This window comes from Carassius auratus, chromosome 8, assembly GCF_003368295.1.
Source record: "Carassius auratus strain Wakin chromosome 8, ASM336829v1, whole genome shotgun sequence".
Taxonomy (NCBI): Eukaryota; Metazoa; Chordata; class Actinopteri; order Cypriniformes; family Cyprinidae; genus Carassius; species Carassius auratus.
In genome coordinates, this window is record NC_039250.1 from 10,305,774 (window position 1) to 10,324,514 (window position 18,741).

At 36.4% G+C, this 18,741-nt stretch overlaps 1 protein-coding gene across 1 annotated transcript; it reads left to right on the forward strand.

Annotated features, from left to right (window-relative positions):
* Positions 1-788: 788 nt before the first annotated feature.
* Positions 789-8,868, forward strand: LOC113107989 (alpha/beta hydrolase domain-containing protein 17A-like). Its single transcript, XM_026270838.1, has 5 exons — positions 789-1,146; positions 1,920-2,293; positions 3,251-3,445; positions 3,879-4,058; positions 5,245-8,868. The coding sequence occupies exons 2-5, from the start codon at positions 1,926-1,928 to the stop codon at positions 5,468-5,470; spliced, it is 969 nt and encodes a 322-aa protein (XP_026126623.1). The 5' UTR covers positions 789-1,146; positions 1,920-1,925; the 3' UTR covers positions 5,471-8,868.
* The last annotated feature ends 9,873 nt before the right edge of the window (positions 8,869-18,741 follow it).

An 18,741-nucleotide genomic window follows, 5' to 3' on the forward strand; every position in this document is an offset into this window, starting at 1 on the left:
TTTCCTCACCAAGGACTTGTCCCGTCACGTGCGACTTAGCGGACTCTCTGATTGGTTACATGCCTCTCGATAGTGCGCTTTTCAGATAATTAATTTACAATAATAATAACAATAATAATACAATGACTAATATATATATATATATATATATATATATATATATATATATATATATATATATATATATATATATATATATACATACATACATACTAATCTAATCTTGATACTGCTATGTCAGAAATAAAGTTACTCCAAAGGAAAAATATTGTTGGAATTCTCATCTGTGATGTTAAAATTTTGCATTATATGTAAATACAAATATATTATTTTCATTTTCAAAAAAATGTATATATTTTTGTATTTACATATATTTTATATTTGTGAATATAGAAATAATTAACTGAAAATGTACTTTGTGTTTTGAGTGGAGTAAACAAGATCTTTTGAATAAATCAAGAACGACAAAAATGATACAATTTTATTAAAAAGATATATGATAAAATTAGTTTATTTCGTTTTTTTGTAAAGGTTATTTTTAAAACTATTTTATAAATAATAATCATAGTTTTTTTCTATATATATATATATATATATATATATATATATATATATATATATATATATATATATATATTTTTTTTTTTTTAAACCGTTTATATTTCAACGTTAATTAAAACATACTCCGTAATTAAACAGTATCGTATTTGAAAATATCATTCGCTTTCAAACCAACAGGTTTTTTAACCCATCTTTACTTTCACCTCTACAGCGCCTCCTACTTCAAGCCGAGACGCAATGAAGAGTGGGAAGGCTAACAAACATTTCTGTTTAGAGTGGAAAAAACACCGCTCTATTAGCCTATACCAGCTGATTATTACATGCCAGGACGGTAGCCAGGAAACAACTCGGAACGACAGACCAGAAATCGAGTTTTTTCCTGGAGGGCTCGGCTTTGTATTTGCGGATGGAGACATGTCCTCAACGGCGTCCAGGCCTTTATTTGTTGTCTGAGAGGAGTCGTAGCTGACTGGCTAGCTGGCTAACTCCCCACTACCCCTTCACTACGAGCTAGCTACTTAGCGACAGAGGTGTGAAAATATAAAGAAATCCGGCTTTGGCAGCCTGTGGTCAAGAGAACGACACGTATGTGTATACATATATACATTCATAGTTTGTTAGCAGTATAATATTCGTTTGCAACTGAAATGAAGTATAAATGTTGAGTTTGCGATAAGCGGGTCTGTCGGGACTGATGTGATCACTGGTGGATATTTTATTGGAGCCTTTTAAACCGACAATATCAGGCAATATATATTATTTATATTAGTAGTCTATTCAGTGTCAGATAGCAGATAGACTATCAGTTTTAAGTTGGGAGGACAGTATAGCTGGGAGATAGGTTTACAGGATGCCTAAGTTAATTCTACATGGGTATTACTTATTAACCATTTGTTTACTGTTGGAGCTTTTTACTTGTTTAAGCTTTTGTTTGGAATTTTGCACACACACACATATACGAACTCTGTCTTTGTTTTTGAAAGACTTTTTAAAATGATTGCCCAATAGATTAGATGTTAAATTAGTTATTTATTATATGTAAGTACTTTGTTTAAAAAAAAAGTTTAAACAGAAAAAAAATATCAGAGAAATATCCTTTAAAATTATGTACATTCACATGAGATCATATCAGTAATCTTAAAAAGACAATTTTATTGTATGTTGAGAGGGTCTGCACTGTTGAGATCATATGACCTGCAGTGTCATTTAATAATAATAATAAAATATTTTGTAAATTATTAATATTACTCCAAATATTCTATACTTACAACAGTCCTGTTAAATATGCAAGTAGAAAAACACATAAAATGTTTTGTTATATATGTGTTGATCACAATCTCCTGTCATCTCTCCTGCAGCTGACAATGAATGGGCTTTCTGTGAGTGAGTTGTGTTGCCTATTCTGTTGCCCCCCCTGCCCCAGCCGTATTGCTGCCAAGCTTGCCTTCCTGCCCCCGGAACCCACCTATGCCCTCCTGCCCGATCTGGAGGCTGGGCCGGTACCGGCCGGACCTACGGGGACGTCAGGCCTCCGGTCCCGGGGAGGAGGTGGCGGGAGTTCGGTAGCTGGGGGGAATGCTCCAGGGGAGGGGCGCTGGAAGCTCCACCTCACAGAGCGGGCAGAATTCCAGTATTCCCAACGGGATTTGGATGCCACGGAAGTGTTCCTGACTCGATCTAGTAGGGGGAACAAAGTGGGCTGCATGTATATCCGCTGTGCCCCCTCTGCCAGGTAGGATAGATGCTTTTTTTGGATGAGTTGTGATTAGAGTTTTTTTTTTTTTTTTTTTATAATATATGTTGAACTCGAAATGTCACGTTTCCTGTGATGGACCTCCCCTTTTCCTCCCATGGGTCATTTACATTCCTTCATTATTTTTCCATTTGCCATTGTCCCATTTCCTGCTTCCCTCTCTTGAGTTTGTCTGCTATCTTTACCCAGAAGCCACTCCTTCCTGGACACATTCTTTCTTTATCACGCGCCACTTTATACTCACTGTTATTCTCACTCGTTCCTTTGTCACTTTATTTCCTCTTTGATTTTCAGTTGAGTACAGTTGTTTTTTGCTGTGGTCTGTACTGTGGATGTCTTCACTACCTGTTAATATGTTTTTGGAAATCTGCCATTTATATATTTTCCTTGTTGTAAAATAAAACTATTAAAATTATTATTTTTTTTTTTTTTTAATTGAAATGAAGCTGGAATAATATCAATATAAATATTTAATATAATTAAAAGTGCTAATTTTGCTAAAACTAAGATTAAATTAATGCTAAATAGAAATATTTGGGGAGTATAAAAGCACTTACTAAAACTACTATTAAAATGATCTATTTTAATAATACTATATAAGAAGTGATACTAAAAAAAACACAGTTTGATATACAGACAGTTTTTTTTTTTTTTGCCGGTGGATTGGATTTGGATGCCTTGGTATTCAACACACTTCACACACACACCACACCCGTGTTATTTATGAAACTGTTCCTGGCGTACGGGCTCAGGCTCACTGCAAATGCACCAACATGCCCAGTTATTCAGCGAGTGAAATTATAGGTTATTAAGTCTCTTTGTGGATCCCTCTTGTCTTAGATGTTGAGTCAGACCTTGAAATGATGTAATGAGCATACTAGAGAGTGACTTTGTACTACAAATCCCATCATCCCTTTTGTCTGTCTCTCTCCTCAGGTTCACTGTCCTGTTCTCCCATGGTAACGCAGTGGATCTAGGCCAGATGAGCAGCTTCTATATCGGCCTGGGCACTCGCATCAACTGTAACATATTCTCTTATGATTACTCCGGCTACGGGGTCAGCACAGGGAAGCCCTCGGAAAAGAATTTGTATGCAGACATAGACGCAGCGTGGCAGGCTCTACGCTCACGGTGAGACATGAAATCAATACCAACGCAAAATCAAAACAACTGCATTACTGGAGTAGATTTCAAGGTTTACAATGCTGCATCCTGTTGTATGATCCAAACAACTGTTATAAATGTAGACTGATCACAAGTGACAGTATAAAGATATTTATAAAGTAACAAAAGATTTATATGTAAAATTAATACATGAAACCATTAAGTGGAACACGAAACCAGAATCGAACAGAGCAAAATTTTCTTTAATTCTGTTACTGTGAATATTTTCAAAGGCTGATGAAAATTTACATTATATGAATAGTTCTGGCACAGTTTATTCCCCAGCAATCAAATTCATACTGGTCTTGATGTGAATAGGCTCTAAATCCCATTGACTTGAGACAGTTATTTGTTAATTGAATGACATTTAATTGGCTTTTGATTCCTCTCTTTGAAAAAGATATGGCATCAGCCCAGAGAATATTATCCTGTATGGACAGAGCATTGGCACGGTGCCTACAGTAGACCTGGCATCACGATACGAGTGTGCAGCTGTGATTCTCCACTCCCCCCTCACCTCGGGCATGAGGGTGGCCTTCCCCGACACTAAGAAGACTTACTGCTTTGACGCGTTTCCCAAGTGAGTACCAAATGCGTTGGGTTCCTATTTGTCCTCAGTTATTTGTGTGTAGCTTCCGTTATACTGGAAGACTGACAGGGCATCATCACTGTGGTTTGTTTATGAGCTGGTGATTTGCCTGGTCATGGCCAGCACAGATTGCAGCTATTTATGAGCGATTCCCTGGGTTTTGGTTTTGGCTAGAGAGCAAACCGAGTGTGTTGTGATGTGGATTGCTGCCGGAGATTATACTAAGCTTCTTGTTTTGACACAAACTGCGTCTAACTATCACACATTGAAATAAATAGATGCAAAGCATTTTTCAATCTCAAAATTAGACCTTCAGCTCTCGATTAAAGGGAATAAGAGTTATTATTGTTCAAGTTTCATTACAATCATTTTGACTGCTTGGCAGTGACAGTGGTATAGTGGAGCTTGGCTCTGCTCGGTGTCACTCAGTGCCAGTGTAGCAGAACACATGGTCGCCATACAGCTTCGTTGAAAACCACCACTGTTCTCGCACAAATGCTGTGTCGTTGGCAGGCAGCTGTTTAGTTTGCTGGCATGCACACATACACACTTGCATGCAACACATGCGCCACACTTGAATGTAGTTGGCTACATAACAATTTGTAATTGTTGTTATTATTTATAAGTATTTGGATGTTCTGTTTGAAAGTTTGTAGTCCATATGTAATTTTTTGATGCTGACCAAAATTAGTAAAACTGTAATATGTATTTTTTTTTATTATTGTTATAAGGGTTTTTACTGTCAGGATAATCAAATTAAATGTGCCCTTGCTGAATAAAAGTATTCATTTCTCACATAAAAGCCTCAAACATTTTAAAAGTAGTGTGTATTCTGTTATTGCAGATTATGTATTCAGATGTTGAATTATAGAGTACATTTAAAATATTTTTTGCATGAAAAGAGAACATAATTTGAGTCACATCTTCAAAAATGAAAACTAAAATGCAAACTAATAAATTAGAAAAACACGTTACTGGAAAGTTACAGTTTGAGCTGTTGTCATGCTACCGAAAAATGAGTTGGAGCTGAAATTAATTTATTGCGTTTCATTGATCATATATGTCAAGTGTGAAATTAGCTTTTCAATCTATTAATGAAGTTCTTTTTTTTCTGTGTGTATTGGGGAAATCGTGTTTCTTCTAATACCCTGTGTTCATTTGTGTGTCTCTGTTTCAGCATTGAGAAAGTGTCTAAAATCACGTCTCCAGTGTTGATCATCCATGGGACAGAGGACGAGGTGATAGATTTTTCCCATGGGCTGGCCCTGTACGAGCGCTGCCCCAAAGCCGTGGAGCCGCTGTGGGTGGAAGGAGCCGGACACAACGACATCGAACTGTACAGCCAATACCTAGAACGCCTGCGTCGTTTCATCGGGCAGGAATTGGCCGCACAACATGCCTAAGCTCTCCTCCATCTCCCTCTTGTCATCCCACCATCTCCCAGTCCAAGCGAGACTGAGATGGATGCGTCAGTAACTTATTGAAGGCTGCCATTTTGTATGAACAACGCTACTGTTGGAGCAGCTCGACACATGCTCTGCTGCTCACATTTGTTTTAATTTTCTCCCTTTGTTTTTTCATCTCCTTGTACATGTGAGTGCGCATGTGTGTGTATATAAATGTGTGCGCATGGGAACTCTGGGGAATGGAAGTGGAATTTCTCTGGAGCAAGAATGGATGGACGAATTCCTCTGCCTGTTTCAGTCCAAAGGAAAGAAGCCAGACGCTGTCCTGTACCTCCAACCTAATGGTGTTTCTCAACATCTGAGCATTCATTTGTCAGTTGAGCGGTGCTCATCTCTGACCTGCTCCCATGATGCCTCAGCCTGAGAGATCTTCACTTCCCACTTCTCATCAGGCAGCCCTAAAATAGCTCATTTCTCAGAGCCTGGCAAATTTCCTAGCCTTGCTGACCCTGCAGGATGGAATAAACCGGTTGTTTGGTGGACGATTTCAGGATTAAGTTTTGAAGCATCCTACACAGGTGCAATGATGCCCTCCTCTGCATCTTCATTCACTCGTCTAACCAATTGGCTTCCTCTGGACGATGTGTGTGGGTTCATCCAATACTGACATCTATGCACCGATATTCCCTTCCAATGAGTTTTTGCCTTTATGTAAAAGCTGAGCTTGGGATAAGATGACACCTAATGACCTACACCGCTCCAGGCAAAGAAAACCACAATCCTGGGACGTTGGCTTTTGTTTTTGCTGTCTCTTTCCTTTCTTCTCAGCATGTGAGGGTGTCCATAGCACCCTGAGGTGAAAGAAACTGGGAGGGCTTCTTGCTCATAATCATATTTCAGTGAAACCACCCTACTTGGGATGACATGATACAGAGTACATTCAGGTCCAAATCCATACATCATGTTACTGAACTGTTGGGCCAGTAGAAAGATCAAGGTTTCATTATCTTGTCGGGACTTTCCTAAAGCCAAATCTTCGGTGTAGCATTTCCACATTCATTCTCAAGTAGTTTAACCTTCTGAACAGGTTTTTGGTTACTGGTTTACTTGTGTAAGAACAAAAAATGCACACAACGCAGGTAGCAGTCAGGTAAAAACAGAAAGCACTTCTGAAACCTTTGGCAAAAACACACAACTAGCAACCAGTTTTTCTTGTTTTCAGACTGACGTCAACTATGTTTCTATCATGGAAATGTTACTCCTCTCTTGTTGGCATTTGAAATGGAGCTCAAACTATAATCATGCATATTTACTCTGTCTCTTTGGTGATTTATGTTTAAGCAAATCATTTCAAAGCTGAGCACATCATTTAAACACTCATTTTAACGATAATAAAGGATTTCCCTTTTTCATTCAAAGTCAAATTGTTAGTTAGTGGCACATGGTTTAATCCATCCAAGCAATGTTCTGAGCTGTAGGTAGGTTTAAAGCTTATAACTAGCAATAAAGGCACAAAAGTGAGGTCATTCTAAACCTATTGTTGCTGTGTCTAGTCAAGATGCTTGTCTTCAAAAGGAGTTCATCTGATATGATCTGGACGCAGCTATGACTCTTAAAGCTATCGGGTGTATTAGGAAGATTGGAAAAGCTTTGAAAAACACTAGCATTGAATTCAAAATCCTTCTGAGGTGTCTTTCGTTCAAACTAAGCTTTTCAACTGTGAATTATCAAGGGAACTTGCTGCTATAGATCTCGATTGAATGGTCTCAATGAAATTAAAGAGCCGAACCCTGCAACCCTTTGTTGTTTTCCGATGCATCGCAGACTACCATGCCTTTTCAGTGAGATAAGACATTGCTTCATCTGTCTGCCGTGATTCATTCTTGCCCTTACACTGTGGTCTTGTCATTCTAATTTCCACAATTTAATTTGATTCATTTATTTCAACAGCTTGTCTAGGTAGGTCTTTGCTAGATAAGGTATTCGGATTTTAATGCACCAGAGTTGATTGGACATCTGATTTCATCGCTAGATATTCTGTCTATTGTATTTGTTTTCTGGTTAAACTTAATCTATCCTCACATTTTCTCGGCTTTAGATGTCATTCCCATACACCGTTGGATAAAAGTCTAATACATATGGGACATAAAAGTGGAAACACTTCAGGAATGTCGAAGTCGTTATCGGATTGGTTAAATTCTACAGGATTTCCGCGAGACGTGTGAGTCGTGTTCTTTAACGTTCCGCCTGGAAACACACCAAACCCCCTCACGAAAGAAGAAAGCTGTCTTGTTTGCAAATGTGACGGCAAGCGCTTATCAGGATCAACTAAACGCTGAATTTTCACGGCATAGAATCTTTCAAATACGTCCAAGAGTTTTACACACCGGTCTGTTATTGTTGCGACATTTCCATGCCTCGATACGAGACGACGAGCGAAACAAACTGTGATTGGTTGGTTGGACATGTCAGTCAAATGGCCTCATGGGTGGGCCTTGGCCAATGGAAGCTGCCATGAATTCCAGACCTTCAGCCAGGAGGTCTGGCTACACGAGACTAATTCACACACCAGTGCCCTGGTTAAACTGACTCCCAATAATGCACAAAGCACAGTGATTCTGTATTCTGAAAACAATGGTTTGTACATAATATCTGAAACCTAGTTCCAGCAAATCTGATTCCATGTTTCATATAAGTATGTAATCTGTGGTTGGACACAAAGGGGCTTGTTCATTCTCCATTCTAACCAAAGATGACAGGTGTTGGGAGTTGCGATGGCCGCCCACTGCCATTTGTCAGCGCTCAGATGTTGATTGAAGGAGGAGGCGGTGGACTTTGGCTGTTCAGACAGAGCCAGGTCTCACACAATACAGACTGCTGTTGATGCCGCAGAGGGGACGTTTTTGTGTGGACTGTTGGTGCGTGTTTACCTCCTGTAAGACACAAGTGTTTGGAGGACCGAAGCAATACTGACTTGGAGCCAGCAGACTGGATGTGAGGATGCTTTGTGTGTGCACACAACAGGGGAGGACATTGATTTGGGGTGGGCCTGGAGTTACCCAGGGTCTCCATCCCAACACATTCAGATTCAGCAGTTTTTATTAAGATTGTTTTTTTTCTTTTTCTTGTTTAAAGAAAGTAAGTTATAGAAAAAGTCTTTTTAAAACTATCAGATGTATGTACTGTATAACATTGTTTGAGAAGCTTAATCTTGAGGTTTGAAAATCAGTTTTTTTTATCTTAATGGATCGGGAGCAAGAGTCATTGGGGTGTTACGGTTTTATCCTTTTATGCATTATTCTAATGTTGTGGTTTTTAGTTTTAAATGTTTTTTTTTCCTTTTCCAGAATTAATAATAAAAAGAGATCTTAGAAAATAAAATTATGAATTGATAATGGTTATAACCTATTGTAATTTATTTAGCAATTTATTGTGTCTGTCTGTGTGTGTGTGTGTGTATTAATACATTTACATTAGTAAATAATGATTTTTAAATTATCACTGTCAAATAATTATGAACCTAACATCAGACAAGAATATCACATTTATACAGCAATGCATTTCCAGTCTTTTTAATTGATTTGTTTTACATTTACTTAATTTGAAATTCATTTATTTATTAACATTACATTTAATGCATTTTAATAATTGGACAATTATTCATATTTTCAAATTCATATTTGATGTATTTAATCTTGAATGTTACATTTTGAATTGATAATTATTGTAAAGATTTTCTTGAACAAAAGAACTGGCAACAGGAACATCACATTTACATGCAGAAATATTCATATTTGTTTTAGAACATTTATTAATATCTAAATAAATTCAATACACTTATATATACAAATGCAATGTATTATTTAACCTTTAACTTGGCAATATGAATTGATATATTTTTTTTTTTTGTAAAGTGAAACTAATATCGCATTCACATGCCAATATATTTACACATTTTATATTAAGATTTGTTTAAAAACATTTATATTTAAAATATTTAATAAATAAATGTATATTTTAATATTCTATGTATTCATAATTTACCTTGAATTTGACTATGAATTGATAACTATTGTTATCAAGTCTATACATAATGTATCATGTAATATGCTGGAACACATTTGTATGCTGAATACGTAACACATTTTAAATATTTGAATACATTTATTTACATTCTCATTTAATACATCTATTTTGTATTTTTATATTTAATTTATTTAATATGAACTTGAAATGATAAATTATTAGCTATTGTAAATCTCTTTTCTTGTAACTGCACTCAGGAACATCACATTTATATGGTGATATATTTTACAGGCTGAGTTTCCCAGAATCCTTAGGCTATAAAAATCCTCAAGAATTGTAAAACGATGGTAGCAGCTGACCTGCATATTAAATTGTGATCCTCAACTCCTGTGGCACAGACATTAAGTCCCAACAATCAATGATGATGCATTTATAATTAAAGGCACAGAGAGAAACATTCTGATGTGTGAGAGTGACGGAGAACGTTCTGTTGCCGTTAGCCGTTTTGTTTATTCATCATGTAGCAAAATTTCTCTTTTCATTTATGTAGTGTTCTCCTCAGATTCATCAGTTAATGCCAAACCGGTCTCAATACTCTTGATTTGAATCTTCCTATGGAAAACAAACCAGTATGAGAGTGTATGTGTGTGGGCGTACAGAGAGAAAGAAAGATTTCTGGAGCAACAGATGGGTTGTTATTATCTGAAAAAAAAAAGAAACTCCAATTATCTGCCTCGTTTTAATTACTGCCCTGCAAGCTTTGGCATGACCCAGACTATCGGCAACAGCTACAGTCAATGCATATATTGCCAGATGGGATTTAAGGCCTTCTGTTTAGTGCACACACAATGCCTACATCTGAACATGTATGTGGATATACACACAAAACCTTGTTTCTACAGTCGAATCACACTTGGATTATTCTCACAATGCTAATTTGCTTACATTCAAATGCATCTCATTAGTTTGAGACTGCTTTAGATGTGATATGCTAAATACATGGAACATTAAAGGAATATTTTGTGTTTAATTCAAGCTAGGTTAAAACTACAACATGTGGCGTGATGCTAATTACCACAAACAAAAAAGATTTGGACTTGTATTTGGTAAAAGTCAGACATTTACAGTGGAAGTGAATGGGGTTAAACTGTTAATACTGATTTGCCACAACACCATCCCTGCTGAAAAAACAAAAAAACAATAGAAACCATCAGAATTTGTAATGTTTTACAGGTTATAATGGGACTTGTATTGGTTTTAATGGAAACTGTAATGGTGCTTGTGGGTTTGGTCTCCTTCTATAGTGGTTTGTTAAAACCAGTAAATCCTAATGGAATATTTCCCAACACACACTACAGGGAACCATTTTTTTATGGTTTTAATGTTTAAAAGTTGATGGTTTGTAATGATATTTGTAGTGAAAACTAGGCCTATTGGAATTTATGTGATGGTTTCTATTTTATTTTAATTTTTTTCAGCAGCATTATTTTAATGTGGACAAATCGCTACTAAGTCGCTTTTAACAGTGTAACGCCTAAACGACCATAAAAACACACCTGTAGCTCACATAACAAACAAGTTCTAGCAGAGGAATTAATGGAAGTATAAAATTATAATATTTACATTAACATCACTGTTTCAAATCCTCCAAAACCTGCCTCACTGTTAACAAAAACAATATGATTTTGTGTTAACCAACATCATATGATTTTAGTAAACTATTATTTACTGTTTGAATCAATAATAGGCAAACATTGTTTTTTTTTTTTTTTTTTTTTTAGAAAAGTCAGATTTCCAGTTGTTTAGGCCTAGGCCTACTGTCAGTGCAAGCTTTGTTATTGTACGTAGCCTAGGCCTATTTATTTCAGCACAATACAAAGGTAGATAACTGGATGAAAATAAGACATGTATCACTGGTTGCTTCAGGAGACGTGATTGTTTTTACCATAGCCATCCTTTGTCTCTCGAGTTTGAAAGACAGTTTGCCCGAGGCTTGCTAGGGGGAGATGCAGTGCAGATTTTAAATCCGACCACTAGGGGGCACTCACTACATTCTCAATGCACTGAGAGGTACTCCTTCAAATGGCTAATAATCAACTGTTTTATTAGACATAAATGTGGGAAAGTATGATTTTGAAGGTGCTGTATGTCGAAATTAAACGATCTGCTAAAGAATGACGTAAAAAAAAAACTTTTAACTGCGTGTCGATGATAACTCACTCCGGGGATAGATAAACTTAATAGATAGAAAGATTTAATAGACTACAACTGACAAATATAAATATAACATATAAAAAGTGTGTTACAAACTGTATCATTTCTTTTACATTCCACTTTTTATTGTCATATTTATACATTTGTCAGATCAGCTCTATATAGATGAAGCTCTTTATTGAAGATTCATCATGGAATGACCCTTCCTGATAATAAAAATAACAGCTATTAGAGTAGCTATCAGTTAAAAAAATTTTTATCATGTTATTTTGACATTATAATTATTTTTTTGCAGTGTGATATCCAGCACACCAACAAGTGTTATATTTGATATTTATGTTTCATTTACTACGTTCTGTAATTAGCATCACTAATGAAACTCTTCCTTCCTCACCACAGCCACAAAATATGTGTTTGCACTTCATTACAGAGTGTTTCATATCTTCACTGTCATCTGACGTCTGCATTAAAGAAATCTGTGCTGCAGTCTCACTGTGGAGGGGGAAAAACATCAGAAGTATGTGTTTAGTCCTCACTGTGTTTGTGTCTGTGCCTATCACACTGCTAAGCAAACAAACATAACCCTGAGTGCTTGTGAAAAGAGATAGATCTGTTCATGGAAACCAACTGAACTGGAATATTGCACATCGCATTTGTCACGGTTATTGTTTTGTGTATTTTTCTTGAGTGTTCTTGAGCATTTTTTCCCAAGACCAGCTATGGCCCCGGGGCCAGCAAAGTCATATGGTTCTGCTTTGCTCACATTTAGCTTCGTTGGGTCGATTTATTGCGGTCCAAATTGACCTGGATATTGGGTAACTGAAGATTCGGGGACAGCAGGCGAATGGATGCAGTGCCTGAGGATATTAGGGTTATTCCTGCCCTGTTGTCAATATTAGCAACCTCTTATGCTGTATGATCGCAGATAATCGGATCAATCATGAGCTGTGGTGTACATTTGCATACTGTACATCACCCCATAACCTAATTAAAGGAATATTTCACCCAAAAATGAACATTTCTGTTGATCCAAGATTGGTTTTTCATTGCAACAGATTTGGAGAAATTTTACATTATATCACTTGCTCACAAATGGATCCTTTGCCGTGAATGGGTGCCATCAGAAAGAGAATCCAAACAGCTGCTAAAAACATCCCAGCGCTCCGCAAGTAATCCAGACGACTCCAGTCCATCTTGTGAAGTAAATATTTGGATATTTCTAACTTCAAACCACAGCTTCTGGCCAAATTGCCAGTCCATAATAATAAAAATACTTTTTCCAGTGAAAAAGTCCATAGCCTGTTGTCATCTCATGTCAAAATCCACCACTGTATTTGTTTAGAGCTCTTTTGGACTGTTTCTGCTTGTAAACAGTACTTGGCCTGTGTATATTTTCCTCCTGATTCAGATTAGATTACTTTTTAACTGGAGAAAGCATTATCAAAAAGGAATCCTATTTAGCTTCAAGCAAAGTGTGGATTACATGTGGAGTATTATGATGTTTTTATTAGATGTTTGAACTCTCATTCTGATGGCACCCATTAGTGTAGAGGACCTTATGGTGACCAAGTAATGCTAAATTTCTCCAAAACTCGGATGGCCTGAGGATGAGTACATTTGAATTATTGGGTGTACTTTTTAAAATTATTATTATATTTTAGTAACATTTTAGTAATCATTGCCTGAATGATATTTATTTGCATGCTTATTTGATTTCTTAGTATTTTCGACTTCAGTTTGGGAGGAGAAAGCTGTATAGGTAATGATTATATGCAATTTAAATCAACATTATCTTCAGAATTCAGTTTTGTTCCAAATGCAGTGCAGAGAATGCTTGCATACATTCTGGCTTGACTCTTTATATGGATGAACAGATTATACTCTTTCCAGATATCAGCATCAAGGTCATAAGAGCTGTATTATAACCCTCAAACTCTCCGCCATCTGGTTCTGGCATGAGATATCATCGCTCTGTCGTTTTATCTCACATCTTATGTCTGGAATCATGTATGTGCTGGCTACATTTGGTATCAGTAACATAGAGGTTAGAGAAACAAATCATGACAAAGATGAAAAATGATACATAAACTTCTGCCCTGAGAACATTTATCATTTAATAACATATTAGTGTGTGACCTTGGCCAGGCGGATACAGGAATTGGACTGAAACATATTTCACGTGGATGTAATATAACTTCGAAGACTTAGCCTTGCATCAGCAGTAAAAAAGAATTCACCTGCCACATCTGTCCCATTCAGTGATTTCCTGTGTGTAAGTGTGTGTGTGTGTGTGTGTGTGTGTGTGTGTGATATGATTTTGAGGTTTTGGCTTTCACTTAATCATTCTGTCTTTTTACACCCTCACACATCTGCATAAACAATTCAGCTTTTAAACTGCCAAATTCTGATTCCCACTCAGATAAGAGTTGAGAGCACAATTTGAGTGAATTGCGCGCATGAGTTGAACATTAGTCCAGTAACTTAAGAATGTTTACAATAGGCTAGATGAAAAACAATGAGAAACAAATCCTGTGTCTGTTTTCTTAATATTTTTGATTCCAGTTTGTAAAGAAGAAAGTTTCTGGCTATGATTATGATGAACTTTAATCAACATTATCTTTGCACATAATTTACTTTTGTTGTGACTGCATAGAGTGCTAAAAGACTGTCCTTATGGTTTGACTCTTTTATATGGATTGATCAGATTCATTTTTTATATGTATCATATTGCAGTTTCTGTCTCTTTTGTGCAATTTTTCAAATATATAATATATAAGTTGTAATTTGCATCTCTTTTGTAATATTTTGTAATATACTCCTGCTTAAATTTGTCTGTCAGTTTACTCATTTAATCTCTTTACACAAACTGACATCACTCATTAATCTAAAACATTCTGTCACCATACATTAAGATATACAAACTTTAAATAAACCTCATATGATTTCTGTAACAAATTCTGTATTTATTACTCCGACAAACCCGTGTAATTCAACAGCACAAAATATCTGCTGTGATTTTACTGTTTACGTTTCATTGTCATTCCATGACGTTCACTGGAATGCTTTCGCTGTGTTTTTTGGAATGAGTCCAGTGTTGCAAAAACTCCGGAATCTTTGAAATGTCCTGTGCAGTTAAGAGTCGGGATCCATTACACAATCGCGGGGAACTCATCAAACCGTCCCTGAGTGGGCAGCAAGCATGCGAGATGGCTAGAAATACACCCCACTGCTCCTAGGCTGACATTTTTAGAAGCATTTTACCAAACTCACCTGAACATTTATAGAGGTGAAACGAAAACCGTTGTCTCCAGGGCAACACAACAAAAGCTAAATGGTTACAGGAACCCACCATGTATTTTCAGACAGGCAGTTAGGCCTATCATTCAGCAGGCCTTCAAAGATAAAAAAATGAACCCAGTTTTCTGTATGCTTTTTTCAATCCAGAGGCTTTTAATGTCCCTGTGTTTATTGCTCTGGGATCATGTCAGGTGTGGGTTGCTGGCGGGTCAGTGGCTGCGGTGTTGGTGAGGTGAGATCTGCTCGAAGGTGGACCGCCGTGACGACCTCATCACTGACCGCAGCTGTCTTACCAAACAAGACCTTCAACTGTGAAACATTGACCACTGAGAAAAGAGAAATGAGACTCTATTCTATTTTCTATTTTTACAAGATTTTTACTTATTATATAGGCTATATACAGTATATTCTTAAATATTAAGCTAATTGGGGTGTCACTTTGCATGAGACTATTACAACCTGAACTAATCTTACATAAACGGATCAAATGATCTGATATTTTAATAGTCTTACTGACCTTGACACATAGTTATGAAGGTCCGCAGGAGTCCTTTCTGATATAATTTACTGTTTTATTCAAGTTCATTAAACCACATGACTTTGATTTGGCAGACAAAAGTTTTTTCCAATTTTAATAAGCAGCGAATGCCAAAGTACTTAATAAGGTTTTCTTTCAAGAATTTCATTCTTCTAATGAGCTCTTTTTCTTCATTATGATATCACTGTTGCATTACTCTGACATTTTCGATTTTATGCCATCCGTAAAAAAATCCAAATGAATTTTAATACAGAAATTAAAAGCATGCTTATCATAGAAGAGGCGTGTTCTAATCATTGTATGTATGAATGGCATTTTGAATGTATTTCCGAATAAATTAGTAGATTAAAAAAGCACCATGTCATTGACCCAGCTACCAAACTCAGCACAATAGATTGTTAGACTGGTCCAAACCAGCTCCATTTTTACCAGCACTGGATATCTACCAAGTTCAAATGTCCTGTAATTGCATTTGTATTCACGAACGTTGAGTCAGGACTCCATGGAGAGTATGTTTATTGAGACGCAAGTAATAATGGCTGTTGATTCAATTTGTACATGTGCTTGCGATTATAGTGAAAACAGTAAAGAAAGAGGCTTGGATTTGGGTGGCTGACAAAAGTCACCTAGGGCTCAGCTTTTTGTTGTGTTTGGCACTTGCTGCATGGATTTCTACTCATGAACAAATAAGGCTTTGGAGCTTTTAGACAGCTATATGATTGAAAATATGTAGACCATTAGGCTGTTTGGTTTCAAGCCAGCACAATGAGCTATATGGTGCTTTACGATATGGAATTATGGAGTGAAATCTTGTTACTGCAAGAACAAAAGCTAAGCTACTGTAAAGCCACTGTGTATTTGAAGCAATGGTCCGAAACTGAAGTATCCCATTCCATTAAAAACCTAGACATCTCTAATAATAATGAACATGGAATAAACTGCACAGCTCTTCGCCGGCTGCTATCAGGACCTGCAATCAAATCACAAGGAAATGGAGACATGATGGTTGGCTTGTGACTTCAAGTAATTTGATTGTGCTTGATCACATGCAATGCTGCCCCTGGGCTACGATATATGTCATTACCCAGAGATATCACATTGCACCTCATATTGTGGCGTAATTGTGACCTCACTGTTCTTTTCTCAGCCAATCACCTATATACACACCTGGCAACCAGCGCTAGCCTGGAGCGGAAGACAGGAACGTTATTTTAGCATCTCTGCTAAGAATGATGACTGTTTCAGAGTTAGCAGTGCGCTGATTCAGGGTGATCTTTGGCTGCTTCTCTAAGAGCTAAAAAATGTTGCTCTTCAAAGGTCTTTGTCTCTGATAAACTGCCTCGTTTCGTGTTCCCAACACAGTTTTGTGGCCCGGGTTTGAAGCAAATGCTCCATTTCCGAGCGGCAGTGTGGGATGAAAGCCAGGAACAACAAAACTGTGCTTCTCTTTTGTTTATTTATTTGTTGTCAGTTCCGTATCACTCTTTTGCGAGAGTTTTACTTCAGATCAAATGTGGGGAAGCAAACAAAGCAAGATGTTTCCCTCAAAGTTTCTTTGGCCTATTTTGATACTTTTTATTAAAAGATCACAATAAGGAAAATTGTACTGGGTAACTGTGGACCAAATATTGACTTTGTGTGCAAGGGCCAGAATGGTCACAATGGTTCTCATGCTGTCTAATTACTCTAAATCATGCATGATAAACATATACCACACACCTAGATTTTTTCTTTTTCTGTGCATAAACATAATTAGAATTGTGTTGAGGAAATGCTCATGGGTTCACTTAGAGGGACTTTTTCAGGTGTGCTTATATCTGTCTGATAATGTCAGACTATTTGTCATTCATGTACCTGCCCAAGGCATCCTTGGCTTATGAAGTCATCAACTCTTGAATAACTCTTTGCTGTTTGCACTGAGCCGACTCATCTATTGTTGTCTAGACTCCTTATGATAACTTGGAAGAGTATGATCACAGAAAGAGGAATGAGGAAAAGAAGAAGAGACAGGAGGAGAGGATTGTTATTATTACCCTCCCTAAATCTCTTATGAAAATCTTACCTGTATATATATATATATATATATATATATATATATATATATATATATATATATATATATATATAATTATTATTATTATTTTTAATCTTCGATTGAGATTGCCCCCAAAAAGCCTCAGGAAGGAATAAAATATATATAAAAAAGTATATTATACATTATTTATTAATAAAATGTATAGTAGGCCTAATAGTTACGGAACGTCCTTGTGAACCAAATGTGCTGCAAATGTTTATGCTCGAATAGGCCTTATCTCCATCTCCCTCTGCTTTGTTACCACCTGAACAGAATGGTATTTAAAGTTGGAATGGAACAGAAGTTCAGATCGTCTTTTCTTCCCTATTTTGGAGTGTTTATTAAACAATAAAAGGGCCATGGAGAATTAATTGAACAGGTTCCTGGAAAGGTGGGATTATTGTCCCGCCCTCGAGGCAGTGCACACGTCATCAGAGAAGAAACATCATAGTGAGGAAGAGAGAAAGATTATGCCACAAAATCTACTCTTGTAAAGCTTTCTTATCAAAATTAATGGATATTGACAACAAATGGCGTTTTTGTAATGTACATGAGGAAGACTTGGGTCATTTGTATTACAGCTTTGATTTATCTTTAGCCCCAAGAAATGTTCCTACACACACAAAAGCAAAATGTTTAAATATGTTGTAAACTTTTACATTTTGCATGGTAAATATTACATTCATAAACAACAATTTCTAATTGTTTACCTAAATGTGAAATATTCTTAAAAGAAATAGAGTTATTAAAAAAGTCCTTAGTGTTAATTAATAACATAAATAATGAAAGTTTATTAAATTTTATGGAGAAATTCTTTGAAAAATAATGTCCCGCTATACTTTTCAACTCAATTGTATGCTAAATGTGAATGTGAATTTGAATGGAAAAGGAAGAAATATCTGTTTTTTTCTTCTTCTTTTTTTCTGTATATTTTGTATGATTGCAGTGACGTGAATAGGTTGTGTTGTATTTGTTTGTTAGAATTTTGTTATTAATCTTGTTTGAAGCAATAAAAAAAGGAAGAGAGAAAGATATAATGTTTTGATTACAAGGGAACATAAATTCTTTAATGTTGAGCACGGATAAATGATTAATAATAAAACACTGCAGTATTGCATT

Bases quoted from the DNA above. Each gene is read 5' to 3' on its own strand.
- LOC113107989 (XM_026270838.1), top strand. From the start codon at position 1,926: ATGAATGGGCTTTCTGTGAGTGAGTTGTGTTGCCTATTCTGTTGCCCC. The intron at 2,294-3,250 runs GTAGGATAGATG...CTCTCTCCTCAG, and splicing joins CGCTGTGCCCCCTCTGCCAG to GTTCACTGTCCTGTTCTCCC. The intron at 4,059-5,244 runs GTGAGTACCAAA...TCTCTGTTTCAG, and splicing joins TGCTTTGACGCGTTTCCCAA to CATTGAGAAAGTGTCTAAAA.